Here is a 24,275-nt window from a genome sequence, read left to right as displayed (position 1 = left end):
TGTTAATTCTCTTTGATTTTCTTCCCTTAGCCCAAGCCATTGCTGCAGATCCTTCCTCTCTTTGTCCCTTTGGACATCAAAGGATCGCAAGGGGACAGCCCTGGCGGGAAGCTCCTCCCTGCTCATTAGCCTCCATAAAACAGGAACTCACCTTGGCTAGCTGTGCTTGGGGTCCCATCCTCATCCCGCTCACTCTTGACACTGGATCTCAGAAGGAAAGGCTTGTGCTTGCTTCAGGAAATCAGACCTGCTTTTGAACTGGACTATTTTGGTTCCCTTTGCAAGAACTCTGGTGGCTCTCTTGGCCGTGCAAGCTCCTAGACGTCACAGTACATGGAAAAATGCAAGCTTTACCAGGTAAGGGAAGGACTCTCTCCCTTTCCTTATGGAGTGGAAAGATCCTAGACTTATGCCAGAAAGGGAACAAGTGCTCCTGAAGGGCTACCAGCATTTATAGTAGTGTGCATGGGGTTGGAGAGGATTTTTTAACTGGGTTTTTTTCCTAAGAATAGATAATAAATTGTGGGGTTTGAGTGTTTTTTGTGAGCCTTCAAAGATCTTTTCTAAGGTAGCAAAGGTTTGTTCATGATATGTCCAAAACTCCTTATCCACATGTGCTTGTACCTTGTGATCCTTCACTGAGGGCTGGAGGTGTTATTTGTGTATTGTCTGCAAAGTACTGAGTTCTTCGGGTGTAAGGCCAGGGAACGTTTGGAAATATTTGTTCTACTTCTAATAATAGCTCTGATACCAACTATTTGGTTTTTCTTTTTTTTTTTTTCCCCTCTGCCCTTTGAAATTATAAACCACAAGCAGGCATAGCCCACCTCTTCCAGACTCATGCCCAACACACAAGATTTTTATGATTTCCTTAGGCTTTCGTTGTGTTTTCCTTCATCAGTCCATCCCATAACATGCTGTTTATCTCTCCTGTGTGGGGCATGATTGGATTGGGCACAATGGCGGATATGCACTGGGAAACTAAGGGCCAGCCCAGAGGCACTGCATTTGTCGGTGTAACTAAACCCCAAATTTACTCTGGGGTTTTACTGCACATCAGAAGGAAACAGTTATTTACCTGTTTTAGGGTTGTGCAGTTCATAATACACATCAGAAGTAAACTGGGCATTCTCAGCTTCCTTTTTCTTCCTCTGCAAAGTGTTGTGTCATTCATAAGCAAAATACCTGTGCAGTGACTCAGTTAATTTCCACCATCCTGCTGTTTGGGGTTTTGCAGTCCCTGCTGTGTTGATCTGATTCATACTGATTTCTGCCACTTCTGAAGAATTTTGGGTTGAAAAACGAAAGAGCAACAAAGAAAAAATATAGACTGTATATGGTATTTTATCATGTGAAGATTCCACCTATTGCAGAAGTCACCTCATTTTCTTACCGAGTTGCTTCTGGTGTCTGACTCCCTAGGGCAGAAATATTCCAGGTGATGGCTGGGTGCATCTCAGAGATGAAGCCATTGCATTTGTAGAAACACCATACTTTTGTTATTGCCCAAAACCCCTCTGATTCTGAGAAATGGGGTTCCCTCTGGAGGGTCGGAGTGTTTCTGCTGACATTTAGAAGATCAGAAAACTTGGCAAGATTAATTTCTTAAAAAGCTTTGTACATTGGCATGCATTCCTTCCTGTTGACACTGAATAGCTGTTAGTGTTGGACTTCTTCACTTGGAAGATAACAGCAACAAATGTAACAATAACTGGTTTTAGTGAAGGTAAGAAGCATATCTTTTGCCTTGTTGGACTTTTCCCAGTATTGCAAACTCTATCCCGTACATTTTGGAAAGGCTGCAACAGATTTTCTGACATCATAACATTGTCTCTGCAATTGACAATGAATTGAAGGATTCCTTTAGGTGAGGGAATTGTACTCCAGCATCTCCTATCTAAAAAGCTTCCTTCTCCCTTCAAGAATTACTGAATTGTCTCTCATGTCTCTTTCTTTCCATCCCCAGGATAGGAAAAAGGTATGTACAGAAACTGTAGGACAAGCTGCTTCTATTGGTATATGTATTTTCAAACCAAGGCCAGAATAGATTGAAGATACCTGAATTTTCAGTGCCTTTATCATCCCGTCTTTCTTCCTTTTCAACCTCATCTGGGCATAAAGAATATGTTTTAAAATGTGCCACATCCTGTGTTACCAAAACAATGATAATCATAATGCTTTTTAAAAAGCTTAGAATTAGAATTCTTGGAAGATGTTCAAATCTCTTTCAAATAATACTTTAAAACTAAGTTACACAGAAGAGGAAAACATAGAAGTACAAGTCTAACAAGTTCCATTTGGTGCTTGGACACCCTGCCCAAACCTCTGTGCTGTAATTCCGGCGCTCAGGCAACTTTGGAGGGGGTTGTGTGCCTGAGTCTTGGCATTAGTTACACAGGCACAAGCTAGGAGGGAATTGGAAGTGCCTTGCTAGCCAGCCTTTGACTCTGCAAACAAAATCCAAAGTGGATCCTACAAATAGATCCATGGCTGCAGGATCCCACTGCAGGATCCCACAGCGCACGGCTGCAGAGTCGGCTCTGTGGATCCATTCCCAAGCTCACACCACTGCTGGGGTCCAGAATCTCATGCAGACTGTTAATGTTCTGTTTTTCAACCTCAAACTGTGCACACAAAACCTACATGGTGAAAGGCATTAACCACATCTTGAAATCTTTGCTGCAGCGTTTATTGTCCCTGTCTCCTGCAGCATCACTCTCCTGCAGGTGTGTTGTGGACTCATCTTGGTAAAAAACAGGTTATAACATCTGCCTTTGATTTTTAATTCACTGTTGAACTTCTTTCACTTCGGTTCCTCTCTACTTCATTGGAAGTCTCCCCTCAATAAGGACTCCTGAGATCTGTCTTGTTGTAGTCTCATTTAATGGCATTGGAATTTGCTTACAGAAATGTTAATTCTAAAATTCATCTGGGGAAGGAGCGAGCGTCTGTCTAGCTAATCAAAATCTGTTTGCATGTATTTGTGACTGGATGGCTCCTGTGGGAAATCAGCCCAATTTTATTGTAACTCCTTTTGATACATGTGCTGCACTGAGCTACCGAATGCATCGTCTCATGGCAGCTTTCATGTCTTTGCAAGAGGATATGGCAGAAGCTTTAGTAAGAAGATGTTAACAGGCTAATCTTAGTGAGCAAACTAGGTGTCACTTCTTGGCCAGTTCATTAATGTTGGATCAAAGCAGGAAAAAGGGTAGAGGATTTTCTTTTTTTTTTTAAATGCCTGAAGACCTTTACAAACTGACAAAATTACATTTAAATGTTTTTTACTTCTTAGTACTGAAGGAAGAAGCCTTTAGAATCACATTGGGTTGTTTTGGTAGAAAGATGTCCCTTTATAAAAAAGCTAATTTATCTGGAAATAGCTGTGTACCTTTTGTGAATATTCTTTTGAAGACATTACTCAGAAAAGCTGTAACAAGGTGAAAATTCCCCTTTCTTCTGCTGTGCTCTGAGTAACATCTGAACAGGCTGAGAGGCAGAAAAATCTCCCTTTTAAACAAATAGCTGTGCTTGGCTGCTAATGCATCACCCTGTGAGGTGTCCTGCTGGCTCTGGGCTGGGGACAGCACTGCTGTGGGTGCCCTGCCGAGCAAGCACATCCATCCTTCTGTCAGACCCCAAGGCAGTGTTAGTAAAGCCCTGCTGGGCATGAAATCAGCCCACCAGCACTACACCAGGTCACATTTAACCTAAAGTGAAACTGGGCTTTTCAGTATGGCAGCAGCAAACTTGCCTGCCTTACAGTATTGTTAAGAGCAGCTGTGGAGGTTTTGAAAGGTGTTTAATCTGAACAGCTCTACAGAGGTGGTTGGTACCATCAACAACAAGGATGGTTCCCCCTAGAATAGTGTCCTTTTCCTCTTCCCCAGGACCACCTTTGGTCCTCTGCCTCCAACAGAAAGTGCAGGCACATTGCAGGCAGCTCCTCTGATGTGCCAGGGTGTGTTACTGAACATCTTCCACTCCCATCACTGGCTCCTCAGTGATTCCCATCTCCAAGTCCAGTTCAGACCAGCCATCCTCTTTTCAGAATATTCCACAGGCTATCTCTGTCACCTCCTTTTCTTGCCTTCACTTACATTTAGGAGTCCTGTCTCTCTCATCTTTGTCTTCTGGAGGGATTTTTCACTTCTGCTACCACCTACCTGTTGTTTTTCCCTGCTACCCACTGGTGCAATTAGAATCTTTACAATCCTTTCAGCTTTTGTTGTATTCTCTTGGTAAAAGTGTTTTGTGTAACCCTGATCATACCAGAATGGTGGATTGTACTGCCAGTAAGAGTTTTGTAACAATGGACTTTAGGTTGAGTTGGTACAACACACAGATCTTTACGAAAGAAGCTACTGGCTAAAACCAAATCTGTTGGAAAAGGCTCTGAGCCTATTAAGTAGCAAAAATCCTTTGAAGAAAAATGACAGATTTTAAGAGGTTTGTTGTGGCACAGAGTTCCCAGTCCCGCAGCAGGAGGGGCTGTGCCAGGTTGGTTCCCTCCTGCCTGTCTGAAGTCACCATCTTCTCTCTCTCTAGACTTGAAAGCGCCATGTGAGGCCCTTCCTTCCCCCAGCCTGGAGCCCTGTGCACAGAGCTCCATTGTGGTCACCCTCGAGGACAAGGGTCTCTGGATGAAGTTTCATCAGATTGGAACCGAGATGATCATCACCAAATCTGGCAGGTGAGAGGTGCAGGACAGCTGCCCACCCTACATCTCTTTTGAGCTGTTGTAAAAATCTCCACGTGCTCATTTTTTGGATGGTGGTCCTTAAACTAGTTTTGTTGCCAATTATGCACATCTCCCTGATCCTGGCAGGAGAATTGCACTTTCAGGATGTCATAGAAGTCCAAGCTGTGAAGTGCAAAAGGTCGCTTGTGGGGCTGATGTGCTGAGAAAACCTCTGTACCCTTATCTCACACTTAACACTGGTGTTCTTCCTGTCACCTCGAGGTTGCTCTGGAAAGTGCCCTGGGCTTCCTTTGCCTGGGTCACAGGCAGCAGCAGTTGAGCAGTAAATGCCTGGGCTTGAGTCTTGCAGACAAGAACATGGTGTAGACTCATAACGATCTGTGCGGGCAGAGTACTCTAATGTATAAATGAGTCATGTATTGTGGGGAAAGAATATGGAATTGTGAAATTGTAATGTATTATGTCAAAGCTGCTGTGAGCTGAAATAATCCCTTTGGGTAGGGAGGTAGGTGTCAAAGCTTTTCTGCAGAGTCAGAAGTTAAAAGTAGTGGCAGGGAGTACGGGAACAGAAAGCCGGATGTGCTCTTAGATGAGAGCACGTTTCCTACCCACACTCAGAAATGCTCTAATCCATCCTCCAAGTCTGTGAGAGCTGCAGCAGGAGAGGAACTACGTACAGACTCCAAATAGTTCCTTTTAAGTTTCCCACTGTTGTGTTACAGGAATTGGAAGAACAGAGGCAGTAAGTGTCAGGTTGTCAGTGAGTGCTGCCCTGTTAGTGCCTATCCCACCTAAACCCACAGGACCAGGCAGTCCATCACTAAGATGTACAAATGGTCAATAGCTGGATGGAGAAATACTGCTGCAAGGACTTTGCCAGTAGTTGGTAAACATGGCATGCTGCTTGATCATTAATATCCACTTTATAGAGAAATCTTTTTGTACTCTTATTTTTCATTTCTCCTTCAGACGAATGTTTCCACAATGCAAAATCAAAGTCTCTGGCTTAATCCCATATGCCAAGTACCTCATGCTGGTAGATTTTGTGCCAATGGACAACTTCAGGTACAAGGTAAGTACTTTAAATAACAGAATTTATGCCATCCTTTCATCTTTGTTTGAAATAGATTAATCTTTATGCTTCACTGGCCATGGTGATATATAAATTCTCTTTGGACAAAGTTCAGAAGTAATTGGTGGATTTTATGCCTCTCTGGAGTTATTTGTCAGTTTTGCTTGGGGAGCAGCTGGAGGGGTTATAAATTCCATTGTAAGTAGTACAGTTTTAATCATGATTAGCACCAGAGTTCTCTGACAGCCACTGGGAGAAAGGGAGGTAAAAATGAGGCTTAAACTTGGAGCTGATTTGGTAACACAATCATGGCTCATAAGAGAGAATCTGCTGCTTGTGCTCTAAAGGCAGGCACTGAATTGACAGTGAAGCAAAGTTGCTGGACTTTCCTGTACTGAAAGCAGGTTTTTTTTAAGATCCTGATTTCTGTCTTTTCCTTCACAGTGGAATAAAGATCAGTGGGAAGTTGCTGGGAAAGCAGAGCCGCAGCTCCCTTGTCGCACGTACGTTCACCCCGATTCCCCAGCTCCTGGCAGCCACTGGATGAAAGAACCTGTCTCCTTCCAAAAACTGAAGCTCACCAACAACACTCTGGATCAACATGGACATGTAGGTCGTGCTGTGCTCTTTTGGAATTCATCACAGATGAGTGTTGTGGGAAATAAGTGAGATTTGTGAGAAATTAGATCATGTGAAAATGAAAACATATCCAAGTGTCCTTTCTTCCTCCCTCAGCCCAGCCCTTGTGCCCTCTTAGGGGGGCTTTAGTCTGTGTGTTGGCAGTGTTTGCCCATAGAAACCTTGTCCTTTGTCTGTCCCTGTGCCAGATCATCCTGCACTCCATGCACCGTTACAAGCCGCGCTTCCACATTGTGCAGGCAGATGACCTCTTCAGTGTCCGCTGGAGCATCTTCCAGGTCTTCAGCTTCCCTGAGACTGTCTTCACTTCTGTCACTGCCTACCAGAACGAGCAGGTACAGTGTGCAAGCACTGCTTTTGGACATGGTGCTAAATAATGTCTTCAAAACTTTTGTAGAGGAAGTGTCTCCTTCCAATCTACTCACCCGGGCACCTGTGCTGGACAGTGGGAAGAAACAGGCACATTATGGGTCCTGTGGAAAACATCCTCTCTGTGATGAGTCATGCACCTTAATGGCATTGAGTGTGCTCTCAGTGACACACAGAACTCCAAAAGCAGTAAAAAGTATGGGCAAAAGTCCAGATATAGCTACTGACCCTGTATGTTTCTCTAGTCAGATGAATCCCACCCAAATCCCTGCTGACCCTGGCAAAGTCACTTCTCTGTCTGTGTCAGTTCCTGATCAATAAAGAGACCTGCTGGGAGAGCTCAGATACTGTGGCAAGGGCATGTCCAAAACCCTTAGAAAAGCTGTCAGGATAAATACTGAGGTGCAGGTCTTGAAACAGCGAAGAACCCAACCAGTCACCATGATACTGAATTTTGTTGCTTTTATTTTAAGATTACGAAGCTCAAGATTGACAACAATCCATTTGCTAAAGGTTTCCGTGAACATGGGAAGAACACTCGAAGGTAAACTGCCTTTTCATCTTAATTTATTTATAACTGGAGTTCACTTGTGAATCTTACCCAAGGCCTTTGAGCAAAACTCTACCAGCCAGCCCTGCTGCATTGTGCATGCTGCATTTGCCTGTATCTGGGAATGATGTCCCCCTGTGCAGCCTCCTCCCAAGAGACTTGAGGAGTGGGAGGTGATAATTCCTACAGAAATGTAGGAGGTGTGAGAAATTTGAGACCTACATTCCCTTCAAGCTGTAGCTAGACTGGAGTCTGACATGTGAATAGGAGTGATAACAGGAGTCCACAGCAGATCATTTGGACTCTTGGAGATCAGGTTGATTCTGATATTTGGAGGCTCCCTTGTCTCCTTTTCCTGTGGGTGGAAAAGCATCTCTTCCAACAGGAGATTTTGTCTGCAAGATGGATACCAATACCAGTGAGATGATCTGCCTGGTCTTAAGGCAGCCAGTGGATGAGTTGAAAAAAAGCTTAAGTTGCAACCATAGACTGGCAATAGAGAAGGAAAAAATGGTCTTTTTCCAAGCAGAAAATGTTACAAAAACATCTGAGAATTTGTTTTGTGTTATTTTATGCCTGAAAAAAATCTCATTTCCTGATGAAAAAGGGCCAAAACTGACTCTATTTTACTTAAACTTTAGAAATGTCATGTATTTTCTTTCTCCTCCTAGTAGCATCATTTCTGACTAAGCTTAAACTCATTTTCCATTTAGGAAAGAGCTGCTTTCAAGCGACAGACCCACCCTGCTATGCACATACCTGTGTGCATAATGTGTATCCAACATCAGGCTACACTTACAAAGTCAGTGCCGAAATCTCTGGTGCTGAGTTTCCAAGCTGATAGTGCCTTTTGTACAGACATGAAGCAGGAGCCCCTTTCCTGGTATCACAGGCAAGGGCTTTCCCTGGAAGCACACAGCAATGGCAGGCACATGGCTAACCCTGGAATTTGGCCCCTGAAGGGCTGGTAGGAGAGGTGTATGGCACAGAATGTTAGAGATTCATCCCATCTTTTTGTCTTCCAGAGCTTGTCCAGCATCCCCACCTGTTTCTCTAGGCAAAAAGCTTACATCCAAGCTTACCCCCATGTCTTGTTTCTTTCCAGGGAAGGACGAGCCAAATGCCAGAAGCCCAGTCCAGCCAAGAGCCAGAAGAGGAAGCTGCCTGAGGAAAAGGATCATGATGCCGAGGAACGTGGTAATATTGGTCACAACAAACCCAGAGAATGCTATTCAAAAAGTTCTTTAAGCTTGATCATTCCTTGCTCCAGCTCACGGTGCTGCTTGCAGTAGCACAGCTAAGAACAGAGGACAGGGTAGGACTGACCCACCAGTATCTGGGCTGGAAAGGGCTATTCCCTTAGGACAGAAGGTCTGCAGGAGAGGTGTTAGTGCATTTCCTTCCACCATCCTGTGATTAACACAACTGCCAATAGACCATTGTGAACTTTGTCTCTCTCTTCCCCCTTCTCATTCTTTTCCACTCTTTCTTTTCCCTGCTGTGAGTCAGATTTTGAGAAGGATGAGAATGTAGATGTGAAGGAAGAGAGTAACCCCGTGGTGGTCAGCAGTGGATATCCCTTCTGGGGCTCGGAGCAGAATGGCAGCCAGGCCTTCCCTGCAGCATCGCCGGTGCCTGCGGAGCAGAGGGAGGGTCTGACCAGGGAGCAGCAAGTGCCAACGCCGTCCTACCAGACATATCGGTGAGTCCTACCTTCTGGTCCAAAGCCACCCTTTAACTGACGGGATTCCTCTTCTTCTACTGGGTATTTCCTAAGAAAAGCAGCCACCTGGAATAGGGAAGGATGCCTTTTTGTTGGACAGTATATGTGGCTGAGAGATATTAGATTACCACAGATGTAGCTCCATGGATAACATTTCCGTGCTGTTTCAAACCCACTGATTCTGGGCATATTCATGTCTTAGTAATGCTCTTAATTTCCCTGTCCCAAAATGCTCTCCCAGCCAGCTTTGTGTACTGCAGAGCTTGCCTGTCCTTTGGAGGAAGATTGTTGGTGGAGTGGCAGGACTCCAGTGATTTTTCCCTTCTTACAGCAAAATTGGGCATGAGTGAGCCCAGACCTGAACCAGAGCTAAGGTAGTCTGGTCTTACCTTCTCTGGCATTTTGTTTTTCTTTGGGAGTGAAAGTGAGGCCTGTACAAAAATCCACACTTAACAGTATGATAAGGAGCAGGCAAGGGAGGGAGGGCATGCTGAGAGCTTGCCCTGCCTTTCCCCAGGGGCTCTGTGTGGGTTTTCTGTGGTTTTCTGCTGCGGTAGGTTTGACTCGCTGTTCTCTCTGCCCCGCGGCTCAGGTTCCACGAAGCCGGGGACAGCCAGCACCTTCCCGCCCGCGATGCCACGGCCTTGAACGATTTCCGGGCAAGGTGCCACGCCTTGGATCTCGCCACGGTGCCCGAGCACGACTCCAAACAGCTCCCAGAGGGCTTCACCAACCTGCCTCCGCTCCCCCCGCCTCTGCCTCCTCCCCAGGACTACACAGGAGTGGTGAACATGGCTCTAGACTCTGTGGGGAAACCCGGGGCCCGAGCGCCCGTGTACAGTCCCTATGGCACCGAGCAGGGCCTGGGGCAGTGGGTGGTGCCTCCCCACAGCCAGTACAGGGCAATGAGCTACTCGGCCTTCTCCACGGAGTACAACACACAGGGCGCTCCGGGACATGCCCACGGGACCATGGCGGAGTGGAGCCAGTACCCTCTGTTCCCCTACGCCTGCTGGTGAACGGGGAGGACCCTTCCCAGTGAAAAAAATGAGGGAAAACTGTAAATGAGATCAGATTTGCTCTGGGGTGTTGGACTTCTGGAGCCTCGCCTGCATTAGGCAGAGGTATTGCTGCAAGTGATAGAATGGGACACCTTCACTTCCTTGTCTCCTTGCACCACAACCCTCACCATGTTTCACAAACAGTGGCTAAACTGTTGGCTGCCCCAGCTGTGTCACTGTGGATCAGGCAGAATAAATGTCCTGCAGTGTCTTTTTTCCCAGCAGGAGTAGGAAACCACAGGATCTCCAAGGGCAGTAGTTAAAGAGCTGCTGAACTTGCAGTCACTTGTTTGCACCTCGTATATGGCAGTTTCCAAAATCCCTTCCTCCTGGGACTTGAGGCAAGGAGATAGGGGCTAAGGAGTTTCAGTAAGCCATCCAGGTGGCACAAAAGCTGTAGACAATATTGCAAAGACAAGTGAAACAAGCAATCCTGCTGACCTTTGAGCAGATTCCTCAGTTAGTATAGTCAAACTAAAGCTAGTCTTGCCTTTCTTCCAGCAGCAGAAGAGAGTAAAATGCCAAGCAAGGAGTGTCTGGAGCATAGCAGTGGGTTATGCAGGCAGGGAAGAGTTTGTTCCATGCAGGAGAAGCAGCAGGAAGGCTGTGTGTTGTGTCTGCATGTCCCCGTGCCCATCCCTCCTCTGTCAGCCCTAGATTCAAGGTCAGTGAAATGCTCTTTGTGCAGAGATGGAGGGAGGTTGTTCCTGGAATGCGCGGAGCTGCCCTGGGAGTTTCCAAGGTTGTCAGAAGCAGGACCATGAACAGCAGTGCTGTTGTTAAACTCCAACATCTTTCTTTAGAGTGAAAGGAAATCTTCTGCTGTGAATTTCTTCCTTCTCCCACACCCTGCCACCCCTGGAGAATATAATTTATAGTTGTGGTTCCTGTGCTACACTCTGAGTGTGTGAAGTCATCCCACCACTATTTGGGAGTTAAGAGGGATCAGCTTCCATGTTTAGTTACCAAAGTGGTTCCACTTCCCTCTTCTCTGGTCCCAGCCTGGGCAGGAGCCAGCATGTGCCATTAAAGGAGGGTTTCCTTTCATCTTCCTGTTAGAAGGGGGAAGCCTCCCTGTTTGCCTAAGTGGCAAATGGCCCTGGCAGTGGGGTCTTCAGTGAGACAGGCCCTTTGCTTCTCAGGGAGGGTAGACATGTTTCTAGGTGTTATTTAGGGAATGTTTTCTTGTCACACTAATAGCTGCTCTGTGGCCTGTAGCCATCAGTAGGCAGAGAGGTGTATCATTTAGCCTGTGTGCCAGATTGTTTTCTCTGTGTGTGTAGCAAGATGTTGTCTATGAGCAGACCTGGGCAGGTTTGTGCCCAGTGCATCAGGATTGGTGTGCAGGTACACTGGGAAAGGCTGTGTGCTGATCTCTTGGGATACCAGGTCAGCACTGTGCATCTGCATAGCATAGGGATGTTTGTTATTGTTAAAATTACTTTGAAAAGTAGCCCTATAAATTTGTGGACTCAGTTACAATGACTACTTCCTTATTTAAATTGTATATTGCTAACTGTGTTTGTACCACAAACTGTGTTATGATACGTGCAGAGCAGTCAAGTACTTCCCCTGGGCTTCCCAGGCTTTGAGGATGTGCAGCATTGAAATAAAGGTCAGACTTCACCACAGTACATGAACATAATGCCCTGTGAGCCTCCCCTCTGATGGCACCCTGGCCAGTAGTGATTTGTACTTGCTGTGCATGACACACAAGTGGATGTGAGCGACTCACCAAACAAATCTGGTTGGAGCAGAAACTGTGGAGGAGGTTGTTTTTAACCCAGAATATTGTGATTTCCTGCTGTCCAAATGCCAGCTGCGTGAAGGCAGGTCAGCTGTAAAAGGCTGACCTCTGTGGATGAGAGAAATAGTCTGTCTCTGACCATTAGTAGCTGATTTTGCAAGCAGTGTTTGTCACATCTTGGAAATGTGATGAGCAGAATGGCTGGGGAGTTGAGTGGATGCCTTGAGCCCCATGTGCAGGGACCCTGGGGGTACTTTGTGCGTGACAGTCCTCCTGGTACCCGCCAGGATCAGTGCCATGCCAAGAAAAGAGAAAGAATACATCCCCCCATGGGCTACCTGGTTAGATCTGTTCCTTTACCTTTGTAGCTGGGATGTGTTTCCCTGTCACAGGGTGCTAACGAGGATGAAAAACACGCTGTGGTGAGTGTAAGTAACTGAGGAGAATCGGGCAGCACTGGGAAACTCCTGTGCAAATATGCACTGTTCTTCCTTTCAAACCTTCAGAGTAGCATTGCAGGTGCTGCTGCCCCATGGGCCTGTTGGTAGAGCTGGTGTTTGGCACAGCTCTGCACTGGGGTAGAAGACTCAGCCTTGTGCCTAGGACGAGCCATTAATTATCAGCCTTCTGTTGCAACAGGACCACTTGCCCTTCTTCAGTGAATCATCCAGCCTATTGGAAAAGTACCTTTACTTTCTCGCTCTCCTGTCTCTGGTGAGAGACTGTGGCTCTGGCTGGTTTGTGAAGCCTTTGGAGATTTTGCCCGTAGGTGTGTGCTCTGGACTGTGCTCCCACCTCCTCCCTCTGCAGTTCCCACTGTCTTGTTTTCTTCAGCTGTGGCATTTAAAAGTCTGTGTGAGCTCGACTTGAAATGCTGTTTTTGCACGCATGTGACATAATGTAATGCTTCTGACAGCTTCAATAAAGGGAAATGAGACATGTGGAAGGCAGGCCATTAAGAGTAATAAAATAAACTCAGAAGTGCGGGTTTGTGCATCTTTCTCAAGCACACCAGTGGCTCTGCTTTAGTCATGTTACCTGGGGCCAGTTTGTACATGCATGACACATACTGTTGATCTCGGGGTTCGTTGTTCTCTGCAGCGTGTTCAGTGAGCCTCAGGTTATCTGCTCACACTGCTAGATGTGACTCAGGCTCTTGCACCAATTCTTTGCAGCAAATTGTTTATTTTCTCTGTATCTTCTGCTCCTCTCCCATAGAGGAATTACATAAGGATGAGGGCAAATGGACTATAAATGGGATCTAGGTAAATTTCCTATGGGAAATAAAGATCTTAATTTATTTTGGTTTCTCCTACTGGTTTTTGTAGCCTTAAGCCTTGCCTGACACTGCTTCAATGCAGATGGGAATGGCAGAAAAATGCTTTCTTGCCAACACTGCAGTTCTTTCACAGGCAGCTGCAGGCTTGGGAGAGGCACCTGTTTCCCCTGCAGCTCAGTAAAGTGCCCCACACCTCTCTAGAGATATGGAGAGTCCTCCCAGGGGTGCAGGGTCCCCTCTCAGCTGGCCCAGGATGTGGCCTCTGCTTGTACCCTCTCTGGCTCTGCAGAAGCAGCTACCAGTTGGTTTCACTAAGAGCTTATCTCGTTTCCAGGTGCTTCAGGGACAGAGATGTGCTCAGCCCATGCAAACCAAACTATCTGGTGCCCTCAGATGAGCCTCCTGGCCCAGCTGAGCCAGGGCAGAGCTGCTCTCTGGCACCTTCTGTGGCACTAGGTGTCCTCCCGCGTGTGGTGCGGGTCTGCCTGTCCCTGCGGGGCTCAGTGGGGGCCCAGGGAGGCTCCTTGCCCACAGACAGGCATGAAGAGATCCCACAGAGCAGCATTTCCATGCAGAGATAGTCTGGGGCTCCTGAATTGCCTTGTGCTGGACAGCCAGGCTGAGCCGGACTCCCGACGGACTCCTCACTTGCTTCAGTGTGGGGTGTCTGTCATTTGGTGCTTCATGAGCCTCCCCACAGGGCTCCTGTGTGCGTTTCCTTGGTCAGGGCGTGTGCTGGATCACTTTAAGCAAATCCAAGCAAGAGGCACAAACCCCCTTCCAGGAATAACAACATTCTTCACGTCAAATGGGTTTTTATTGCAGAGCTTAAAAGCCACTTAATTCCCGAGCCCCAGGTCGGGATCCATGGGGAGCCTCGTAGCAGGGGGGATGCAGCATTTGGCTGGCAGCAGCAAACAGCAGCCGTCACCCGCCGTGTGGGGCCGGGCCGGCACAGCCACATCCCCCCTGCCCGGAGCTGCCGGCGGTGCCCGCCCCTCCTGCGCTCATCAGCGGCCAAATGTGCCGTGCAGGTGTCTCCACTTACCTGCTCACCCGCCCGCAGCCTCCAGTTACTCAGTGAACGGCCAAGAGCAAAGAGGGAGGGGTAAAACTGTGCAGGGCCAGCTGGGGAAGGGAGGACAGAGGGTTTTCCCGGGAGCATGGGGAGGGCTGGTGTGCCCTGTCCCCCTCAGCTGCCCTGGGCGCTGCCGGCTGGGCTCCAGCTGTGCTCAGAGGCGCGGCCTTGCTGCGGTTTTGCCGTGGCTGTAGAGGAGCCTGTCCCTGCCTGTCTGCAGGGCTCGGCTGTCCCCTCCCTGAGCCATGGGAAGCAGCCGCTGGCCTGGCTCCGGGCCACCCCAGGTGAGCTGCTTTCGCTGTCGTGCCTTGCAGAGCTGTAGTGAGGTTTAAATGTGGCTTCTGATCATTACAGCAAATGTGAGCAGAAGGAACCCCGGGAGAGGTAACGCAGCCCACAGGATGAAGGGAAGGAAGTTGGGAAGGTGTTTCTCCCCCCCAGCACTCGACCAGTACTTCCCAGAGCAAACACTGAAGCGTTCTTGAGACCTGGGCCTGAGCAGTGGTGTCAGACGAAATTTTAACCAGGGGTGAAGCAATCCTTCAGCGCAGGGGTGAGAAGAGGTGCTGCAGCTGTGCTGAGCAGTGTTGCTGCCCAGCTTAGTTTAGTGTTATTCCTTTTTTGTTTTTCCAAGTCGTGTGAGTTTGTTTTATGGCCTGAAGTAGTTTGCTGTGAGGTGCTGGATTGCCTCTGACACTTCTCTAATACTCCATTTTTTTTTCTTTGAACGTGCAGGTGTACAACTACAGTGTTCCTGCCCAGACAGCACCCTGCTTGGTAAGTGTAATGGATGGATTTAATTTCCATCTCTTACTGTTCTTTGGGGACATGCTGAGATTTTTATTTCTTCCTCTTCTATTTTTACTGAAGAGGGTAAATTATGTGCCCCCATAAAGGAGTGTGGGAGTGGGCAGCCAGCAATACAGGACAGGCACTCCATCAGTCACACAACCAGGCATAAAGCACTGCTCACTTTTGGTATCTCTGCCTCTCTTTGTACAAATAAGACTGTACATGTAAAACAGCAGCTGTTCACGGGAGAGACTTCCTGCGTGCTGGCTCTGGCACTCCAGCTCCCATCTGTGGGGTCACAAAGCACCAGCACCTGGGATCTCTGTAACATCCTTGCTGGGAGTTGGTGCATTAAGGGTAGATCTGCGTGGAAGTGCTGGTGCAGAGTAGACAGGGATGAGTCAGGCCTGATTCCTGTCACACAGCGGGGTCTGTCCCCATGCTGGCTCTGTTCGTGCTGAGCAGCCAGTCCTCTGCTCGCCCACAATCTGGTTTGTGGGTGCTGCTTTTCCATCTAGGAAGGACTCCGTGGAGACAGAGCTCTCCGGAGCAGCTCGGGCACCGCCCAGCAGCAATCGGCTGAAGGGGGAAATGGGAATTGCTGTGGTGAGTTTAAGTCAGCTCTCGTGCATCCCTGGGGGTACCCCTCGTTATTGTTCTCCTGGGATAAAAGCAGTGAACCATCGAGCAGTGGAGGGGATGTGATCAAAACCGCTCTGTTTGCCAAAGGGATGTGCTGAGCATTGCACTGACATGGGCTGAATGACACTAATGCACTCCCTGTAGAGCCCCTGGGGGCACAAGGGCATTTTGAAAACCATGGATGAGAAAGTGAGGCCAGAACCACGCGGTTTTCTGCTCAGCAGGCTGGGCTGGCTGTCCGCGTGGAGCCACTGGAGTCATGCCGCATGTTTCTCATCCTGCCCGTATGGCTGTTAATGGCCCTGTCCTGCCTCCATCCTCAGGGACTAATTGCCTCACACTTGAGCAAATGTGCTCGGTGTTTGAAAGGAGTCTATCGATTTGTGCGTATTCCTGAAAGGCTCAGAGGGCCCTGTTCCCTTTGAAGTGTAAAAGCATCTGTCTGTCTCTGCTTCTCCAGCAGTCTCCTGCTCCATTTGCATCTCCGCTCGGCTCGCAGGGGCCGCCCAGGAATCCATCCCTGGCCCCATGCCGGGCTCTGGTTTCGGCTGCTGAGAGGGTTCCCTGCCATGGGGAGATGGGACTTGGAGACAAAGGTGCAAAGCTTCAGTCTAGGGAGGGGGTTGAGCCCAGCTGGCAGCTGGAAGTGCTCAGGATGGAGCTGTTCCTGGAGGCCAGTTTCCAGGACTCAAAACTGGGAATGCTCTCCTTGTGCCTTTATCTCTGGTGGATGTGTTGATTAGGAAGGGGAGGAAATAGCCCCTGGCTTCTTCCCACCATGGTACTTCCCATGCCAGACAGCATTGGTTGGTTAAGGAAGTAAGGTCAGACTTGGGCTGCTTTGGATAATCTGCCATCCGGGAGGGGAACTCTGCAGGAGTGACCAGAACCAGAGATGGTTCTCTGATGTGCATTTGAACAAATACAATTGAAATGCAGCCAAGTCCTTACTTTGTGTGTGGACAATCTGGCCTGTGACTCTCCCCATCCCACCTCCCTGGACGATTGGACTGGCCCTCGATGGGCTGCTTGTCCTCATCGGGGCATTTTCATGTAGGCACAACCTTAAAAGAGGTGACTGTATTTCTGGAGCCAGGACTAACTAAGCTCTGTTGCTTCTTGGTTATCCCTGGGATGGTGGTGAGAGGACAGTACAGATAACTCCAGCCTGGAATTGCAGGAGCTGCCTGTAGCCACTGCCATCCAGCACCTCCCAGATGGTGCATTGGGTTTCCTATTTCAAGGGGGCCTCAGCAGAGCAGCCGTGGCACCTCACTGCTGGAGGCAGTAAATGGGCTCCCATCTGGTTTTAATGATCAGTAGCACTTCAGTGCTTGTTTATTCCCATGTTTTATGCTTGAGCAATAAAGTACTGCTTCAGTTTGTTCAATCCATCCTGGTGCTGGATGGAGATGAGTTCACAGCCTCTGACAAAGAGGTCCCAGCAGTACACAGGATGTCGGCTTTTTTTTCAGACAGCTGGGCAGAATCAAATGATGCAGTGGCTTTTAAAATACAAACACCATGGACAGTATAGAAGGCAGGGTACACCTGTGCCTAGCAAAGAAATCTTTTCCTTGGATTAAAGCTGGAACTGTCTGTCTTTCTGTCCTCCATGGGGCAGCACAGATGTGAAGGCTGAATGAAGTTAGTCCCAACTTTAAAGCAGGTACTTGAGGAAATTTTGGTCCCAAAGGGCTGCCCATGGGGCTGCAGCTGTAGCCCTCCCACCACAACACTGAAATGGTGCTGGAGGTGTCAGAAGTGCTGGCAGGGCCCCATCTCACCGTGGGCACACAGCAGCTCTGCAGCAGGTCACCAGGCAGCACCGCTGTGCTCGGGGCAGCTACGGTGGGACTGGGAGCTGTACAAAATTCTGTGGGGTCAGTACAGTCTATTGTTAATTTAATCAAAGGGGGAAACTGTTTGTAAGGGGCTGTGGGGCTTTCTGATGTCGCTCCTCCCCAGTACACTCGTGTTACCTGCCCAGCATGTCAGGAGTGGAGAGCCCGTCTGCCAGCAGCTCTTGTGCTCCAAAGGGATCATCATCCAAAGGGACGGGCAGTAACACTTTGCAGTCTCTGGCAGTTGGTATCTGGGGATCCCAAATTGTTTTTGCAAACACAAGTTAAGCTTTTCAGCACATCTAAACGTGACTCTGTCCTGCAGGGTAGGTGGGGACACCAAGGTAAAGAGATTAAAGACAGTAAACCACAGGGGGAGAAATGGGCTCTTTGTCTCCCTTCTGACTTTAATGGAGACCTAGAAACTTTTTGCTTTCCCTTCTAACACTTGTCTTCTACCCTAATGGTGGAGAAACAGTCTCCTCTGCTTTATTTCCCAACAGGATGGTCCTTGGAGGATCTTTAGCTCTTACCTCTAAAGAGCATTGATTTTCAGCAGTGACCCTTTTTCCCAGCTGTTTGTCAAGGCTTGGAGCTGTAGGTGGCAACTAAAGAGAGAAGGATTTTAACAAACTAATTAACCCCCCTCCAAGTCATTCAGGGTCCATTCCCTTGGTGCCACTGATGTTGCATTTGTGCTAATTTCCCCTGGAAGGGTCTAATATAGAGGGAGCGATTAAAGGAAGCTTTTCTTGAGCTGCTTTTAGGCAGCAGGAAGAGGGAAGGTGGCAGCTGCTGCTCCTTTTGGTTGTTGTTGTCCCCAAGGTTGTTCACCTGGCCCTGCTGGAGCCAGGGCTCAACTCCCTGCTCCAGGTACACTTGGAGTGCACCACTGAGGTCGGCTGGGCCCCAGCAACATGGGAGGCAAAACAATCCCTCAAATCCTGCCAGGTACCCTCCGAAATGGGGCTCCAGGTTACACCAAATGTGTCCCCCCCAGCTTCCCAAACAAACACGGGCTGTCAGTGTGGAGGGAAGGGTCTTTCACAGAGCTGAGTGGGTTTTGCCATCGTGGTGTTGGAAGAGCTGCTGCTCCTCCTGTGAGCCCGGCTGGCTTTCAACTGCAAATGAAGCAAATGGCAAAGCTTTGGCAAAGGGCCTCCCTGATCTCTGCCCTGGTCCAGCCTCTTGGCCCTTGACTCCCACTGGTGGTGTAAAAGCCTCTGGAGTCAGTGCAGAGCTGTGTCGTGATGCCCTGGAAAGAGGAAATTATGATCCCTATGAAAGCTTCTATCAGCCCTGTGCCACTGGAGCCAAATGGGGCTCTGAGTGACGGGAAACAAGCCAAGCCAGGCATCAGGGCACCGTGCTCATCCTCACATTGCTCCCAGCTCAAAAGATGGGACAGTGAGGAGAAATAATGCTGTGATTCCTGGGATGTGGGGCTGGGACAGCTTGTGAGCTGTGGCATGAACTCCTTGAGTCCAGACTATAAAGTACTTCACAGGGCTGTCCCAATTGCCTGGCCTATTAGTTTTATGGAGGGGTGCATTGTGAGGATGCAGTTGATCTCCTTTTGCCACGGTAATGAAAATGTAAGCACAGTGAGGAGAGATGCCCTGGCAGGGAGGCAGCAGGAGCCTGTATTTGTGTGTTGGGGTCACCTCCCAGGGTCCCCGGGCATCTGTCAGTGGTGGCTGCCATACGTGGGTCCATTTTGGCAAGGAGAGCCTTCGCCCCTTGGCCCAGCCAGGGGTTCCCCCCCCCCCCCCCCCCCGGTCCCGCCCCGAGCGGAGGAGGAGGATGGAGCTGGGCGGCTGCACAGGCAGGGGCACAGTGCCACCCAGTGACTGCGTGTGACCTGCGAGGGGACAGCTGGGGCAGCCTGCGCGGGGTTTGCTGCAAAGGTGTTGAGGGCCTGGAAGCGGCAGCGAGGGCACCCCAAGGTGGTGGAGAATATGGGAAAAGCCAAGAGACCGTCTGTGTTGTTGTTCTGTGGTTACAGTGCACAAGGGGGGAAGCTCTGGTGCTGTCACGGCATGTCTGGACCGAGGGCTTTGCGTGACTCGTTCAGGTGCTGACAGAGGCTGAGTGTTGGGCAAGTTGGGGCTGAAGCAGCTCACGTTTTGGGAGGGACCCTGGCAGCAAAACAAGGGGAGGAGGAGGAGGTTACCTGGGATGAGCTGCTTGCCACGGGGAGGATGTGTCTTTGTATTGGGAAGCACAAGATACGTCCAGTCCCAGAGAGAAGAGGCCGTCACAGGGGCTGCCTCAGAGCCACTCAGCCTCTGCCAGGCTGGGGCTGGACTGGAAGGGACCCCTTGTACCAAGGTGTTTTGGACATTCGGTGACAGCCACATGTGGTGGATTTCTGACTTGCACCCCAAGGTTAATGCAGGACTTTTCCTCCTTTCTGCCCAAACCCTGCCTACATTCCTCGCTGGGTCAAGCCCTGTGTCGTGTTCCCAGGCTATAGCAAGCATCAACAGGCAGCTTGAATGGCGGGGGAGAGAGAAAGGAGCCAGGTACAGTGGGGTGCAGTGTCAGCAGCTCCTGAGGTGGCTCTCTGCAGTAAATTGCTGCCCCAGCAATGCCCTGACATGTTTCCAGCAGGGACTGTCTCTTGAAGGAGGCACAGATTGTGGCTCTATTTTGGGTGATGATTGCAGAGCCCACGGAGCATTTGGCAGCAGGGAGGGGTGTTAAATCAGCCTGTCCTTCTCCAGGTGCATCATCTCCTCCCCTCCATTTTCCATAGCTGTTCCACTGCAGTGCTGCCCCTGGGCTGCTGGACTGCAGTGTGTGGCTGAAATCAGGGCACTGCAGTATGGGAGGTGTGGGCCCTGCACGCCTGATGCATGGAAGTCCCACATCTTTACTGCCCTGCCAAGGACTGTGCACACTTTCTGTTCCTAGGCTGCTCTCCAATGTGTCTTTATTTTTGTCTGTTTAAATTTAGGCCAGTGTTGATCCCACAGACACCACTGTGGAGATCTGTGGGCTTTCATTGCTGTACAGCACAAAGCCTTGCTAGAAATCCAGCACTCTGTCCCACCAGCTGGAGAGCTGTTTCCATCCCAGCACCCACCTCTGCCTCAATCAGATGGTCACTAGTGATGGTGAAGGTGGATCACTCAGCCTTGTACAGGCAGGAGCTGCTACTGAGTACTGGGAGTAACCTTTTCATCACTACTGGGATACATCCTGCAGCTTAGGATGATTTTGGCTGGAGATTTCCAGCGCTGCTGCGTGTCCTGCATGCGGTGCTCAGATCTGTGTTATAGCCCACTCAGCAGAATCCCAGACCGGAGCCAATTTTAGCCTTCCTGTTTCAGACTCCTGCTGATGTATCCTGCGTTCAGGCCAAGGTGCTATTTCTTGCAGGGAAATTATCTTTGTTAATTTTAGGTCTAGTTCTCCAAAGTGCCGAGTAGGCACAGCTATTCCAAGTAGTCGGGCACAGCGGGAGGTGTTCGATCTTCACGGGATGTGGCTCTTTCTTACACGAGGAAGGCCAAGCCTGATGAATTACGTTTCCTTTGTGCCTGCAGAGCGTGAGGCTGATGCTCAGCAGGAATCCAGTCCAGTGCTGTGTATCCATCACCACGGCAGACTTGGAGCCAAGTCACCAGCTGCGATACCTGGAAAGAGAAAAGCTGTTTCTCTTCAAGGTTCAGTGGATTAATGGTATCACTGGTCACAAGATGAGGGCAAAAAAGAGGTGGTGTGAGATTACAGAAATGGATTCAGAATATAGAAGTCCCATGAGAGCCCCTGAACTACCTCACAGTCCAGATCAAATTAGTTAAGTAACAGAATGCACTAAAAAACTGTGGGACTACAGTCTAGAAATACAGGGTGCCATTACTTCACAGTAATGTAAAATGGGCAAGTTTGATTTTTTAGATTTTTTTATATTTTTTATGACAAATTAAGGGTAGCAACAGTGGCTGGGTTTGTCGCTTCTGTCAGGAGCATCCCTGGAGGTCTCCAGCTTGGCTGCTGAATGGTGGTGGGCTGAAAACGAGTTGAGTGCCAAGAGTTTCAAACCGACTCCTGTTGTTCACTTCTGTCAGTCCCTTCTGTCTGTTCAAAACAGCATCCACTCCTCACTCGCCTCTTCCCCCAAGTCAGTTGGGTCTCAGGTGCAGGGCAAGCTGGGGGAAGGCAAAGCAGCATGTCCAGCACTGCCCTTCTGCCCCTGCTGCCATCTGAGAGCCCAGTGAGAGCTGCTCTTGCTCCAGGGTCTGGAGAGGATTCAGTGGATAGTGCAGATTGGGAATCACAGTGCGGCACAGGGGGGTTAACAGTCCCTGGGATCCACACTGTCCCTTGTGCTTTAGTGATACATTTCTAGACCAAAAGCAAGTGACGAATTTTTCAGCGCTGACTTTCAGCTGCCCTTGTTGGACCAGCCAGGACGCACAAAGCAGGAGCCAGTTCCCTGTGGGTACCCCAGATTTAGCTCTGATCCCAATTGTCTGGTGCGCCAGCGGCGGGTTAGACTAATAACTCGTGCAGGGAGGGTTCTGGTTACAAAATGCCCGGAATGAAGTAAGCAGGTGCTGGGAAGGTTATCTGAGGGGAGCACTGTGTTAATTCCCTATCCCTCGCTCCCCTACCTTGGAAGCAGCGTGGATGGTGTCTTCCACAGGTGAGGCTGCACCTAGCAAACACGGGGTGCACTGAGCAGGGGCAGTAGCTCAGCTTTGCTCCCAAGGGTTGTGCCAGTCTGGAGCAGCAGGGATGGGTCCAAGTCACAGTGGTGGGTGCTGGATTCCCAGGCTACTCCCATGGTGGGCAGCTGGAGCAGTGTGTGGATAACCTGACCCAAGGTGGGCACACACCAGTCTGTGTAATGAGTCACAGTAATTGGTGCAACTCTGGCTCTAGGCAAGCTTGTAGGGCTTGGATTTCGGAGCAGGAGGCTCACTCTGGGACAGCTGTGATGTTTTCTTTCCCTGTGCCTGCCTGTCCCGCTTGGACACACGGTCCTGCTGCAGGGGGGCTCAGCTGTTTGCACAGCAACTGCCAGTTCAGAGCTCGGGCTATGGAGGTTTCCTGAAATTGGAACTGCTTTACCTTGCCCCGCTGAGCTGTGACTGGTCCAACAGCTGCGACAGGAGCAGCTGACCTGCTTGTTAAAAAAAAAGGCAGAGGGGACAATGAAGAGGATAGAAACTGCTAGTTGCTCCAAGGTGAGCTGTCCCTGTTGGTGAGTGTGGACCTGAAGAGCTTTTGTATATGCACAATCTACACTATGAAAAATCATGTAAAAAAATTACAAGGAACTGTGTTCTGCTGTGGCTGCATTTTATCTGAGTGTATTTAGCTGTATTTCCTACTGGTGTAAGCTCCAACAGACACACCTCTGGGTATGTCCTAGAGAGGTGTTTGTCATCACACTGGTTTAGAAATAAAACCTTTTAAATGAGTGACAAACTGATGAACCCAACTCATCCCAGACAGCTGGCACAGAAAAATAAAGGCTTATACTGCCTGTTGTAGGACTGACCTAACTAAACTAGTTCAGATTTGCACTGGTGAGAGCTTGGATACAGGTAAGCCAGAAATACACCCAGGTGCAGTTACTGCTTGTTTCTCGTTACCTTTGGCTTTTGGCTGAGCACACTTGGCTGTTGCTGGAGCTTTCGGTGGCTGCTGTGCTGGGCACTCCTGGTACAAATCCCCCATCCCAGCTGCAGCGAGAGGAGGGCTGTGCCAGCCAGTGGAGAAGGTGAGTGTTCAGAGCAGTGAATCCCAGGCACCTCCACTCCCTGGGGTGTCAGAGAAGCCCGGGTGGTACCAGAACAGAACCAAGCCCTGGCTCACCCTGCGTTGGGAGGGCTGTGCAGCACCTGCCTTCATCTGCACCTTACAGGGCACCCACATTGTGTGTGTCCAGCTGGAAGAGCAGGGACACCTGGGTTTGCCACATAAAGCAAAAGATGCCATGAGAAGCAGCCACAGCAACGGGTCAGCACTGCCAGCTTTTGCCAGGAAGCCAAATGCACACAAAGCAGCTTGAAACAGGATTATCACTCCCACTGCGCATATCTGACCTGTTCTTGCTTGTGTCATTACAACACAACTGTTTTTTTCCAAAATATAACTTGCCAAATGTGACTATTTGATGATAAGACACTATGCAGAGTTGGCTATGAATGTTTATTAACATCACATGGAAATCTGTACTCCAGAGAAGACAAACACAAGGCTGTCACCATACCTACAGAGTCCAGGGAGCCAATGCAAGCTTTGTAGGCTTCTCTTTTGCAGCAGTTGAGTGTCTGATGTTCCTCTTAAGTTTTCCTCCTATACAGGATCATCTCAAGTATCAACACCTTGTTAATGATTTAACTGAAAAGCCTTAAGTTTACTTAGTGCTACTCTTGATCTGGTTTGACTAAAAAGGCAAAAAGATGACCAGGATCTGGGTTCTCACTTCCGAAAGGAGACGTTTCTGATGTGTTACACCGGCACCTCTCAGCAGGGGCCAGGATGCCAGTCACTCCCCTCTCCCACACCTGCACAGGTTACACCTTATTTACTCAATCAGTCATAAGCTAAATTCAAACCATTTGCATAAATCAGTCACTCTTACAAGCACAGTCAAGGGTATCACAGTAAACAAAGGTCATAATTTCCAGAGACCCTTAAAAGCCGTGGCCAGAGAGCAGCGTTAAATAGAGTGGAGGAAGATCACTGACGTGTCGGGCGTGAGGGTGGAGGAGACAGTGACAATCTGGATAACCAGAGATGCATCTTTTTCAGGTG

The 24,275-nt window shown here is 49.1% G+C and overlaps 1 protein-coding gene across 3 annotated transcripts; it reads left to right on the top strand.

Annotated features, from left to right (window-relative positions):
- The first annotated feature begins 201 nt into the window (after positions 1-201).
- LOC113955824 (T-box-containing protein TBX6L) lies at positions 202-23,246 on the top strand. Of its 3 annotated transcripts, XR_003530667.1 has the most exons (13): positions 202-357; positions 4,549-4,693; positions 5,672-5,774; positions 6,219-6,383; positions 6,602-6,748; positions 7,256-7,326; positions 8,438-8,529; positions 8,842-9,034; positions 9,648-10,780; positions 14,575-14,773; positions 14,956-14,997; positions 15,531-15,618; positions 21,050-23,246. XR_003530667.1 is itself a non-coding variant. In XM_027661729.1 (9 exons), exons 1-9 carry the CDS (start codon positions 342-344, stop codon positions 10,072-10,074), a joined length of 1,359 nt encoding a protein of 452 aa, XP_027517530.1. In that variant the 5' UTR covers positions 202-341; the 3' UTR covers positions 10,075-13,163. The 3 variants fall into 3 exon arrangements, 1 of the variants encoding a protein (XP_027517530.1); XR_003530668.1 differs by lacking the exon at positions 15,531-15,618; XM_027661729.1 differs by lacking the exons at positions 14,575-14,773; positions 14,956-14,997; positions 15,531-15,618; positions 21,050-23,246 and having other exon boundaries at positions 9,648-13,163.
- The last annotated feature ends 1,029 nt before the right edge of the window (positions 23,247-24,275 follow it).

This window comes from Corapipo altera, unplaced genomic scaffold, assembly GCF_003945725.1.
Source record: "Corapipo altera isolate COAL_440 unplaced genomic scaffold, ASM394572v1 150, whole genome shotgun sequence".
Classification (NCBI taxonomy): domain Eukaryota; kingdom Metazoa; phylum Chordata; class Aves; order Passeriformes; family Pipridae; genus Corapipo; species Corapipo altera.
Note: the sequence above shows the minus strand (reverse complement) of the source record. Positions and strands in the feature narration are given on the sequence as shown.

Excerpts from the sequence above, each read along its gene's own strand:
- LOC113955824 (XM_027661729.1), top strand. Across the intron at positions 4,694-5,671 it reads ATCATCACCAAATCTGGCAG|ACGAATGTTTCCACAATGCA; the intron begins GTGAGAGGTGCA and ends TTTCTCCTTCAG. Across the intron at positions 9,035-9,647 it reads CCGTCCTACCAGACATATCG|GTTCCACGAAGCCGGGGACA; the intron begins GTGAGTCCTACC and ends CCCGCGGCTCAG.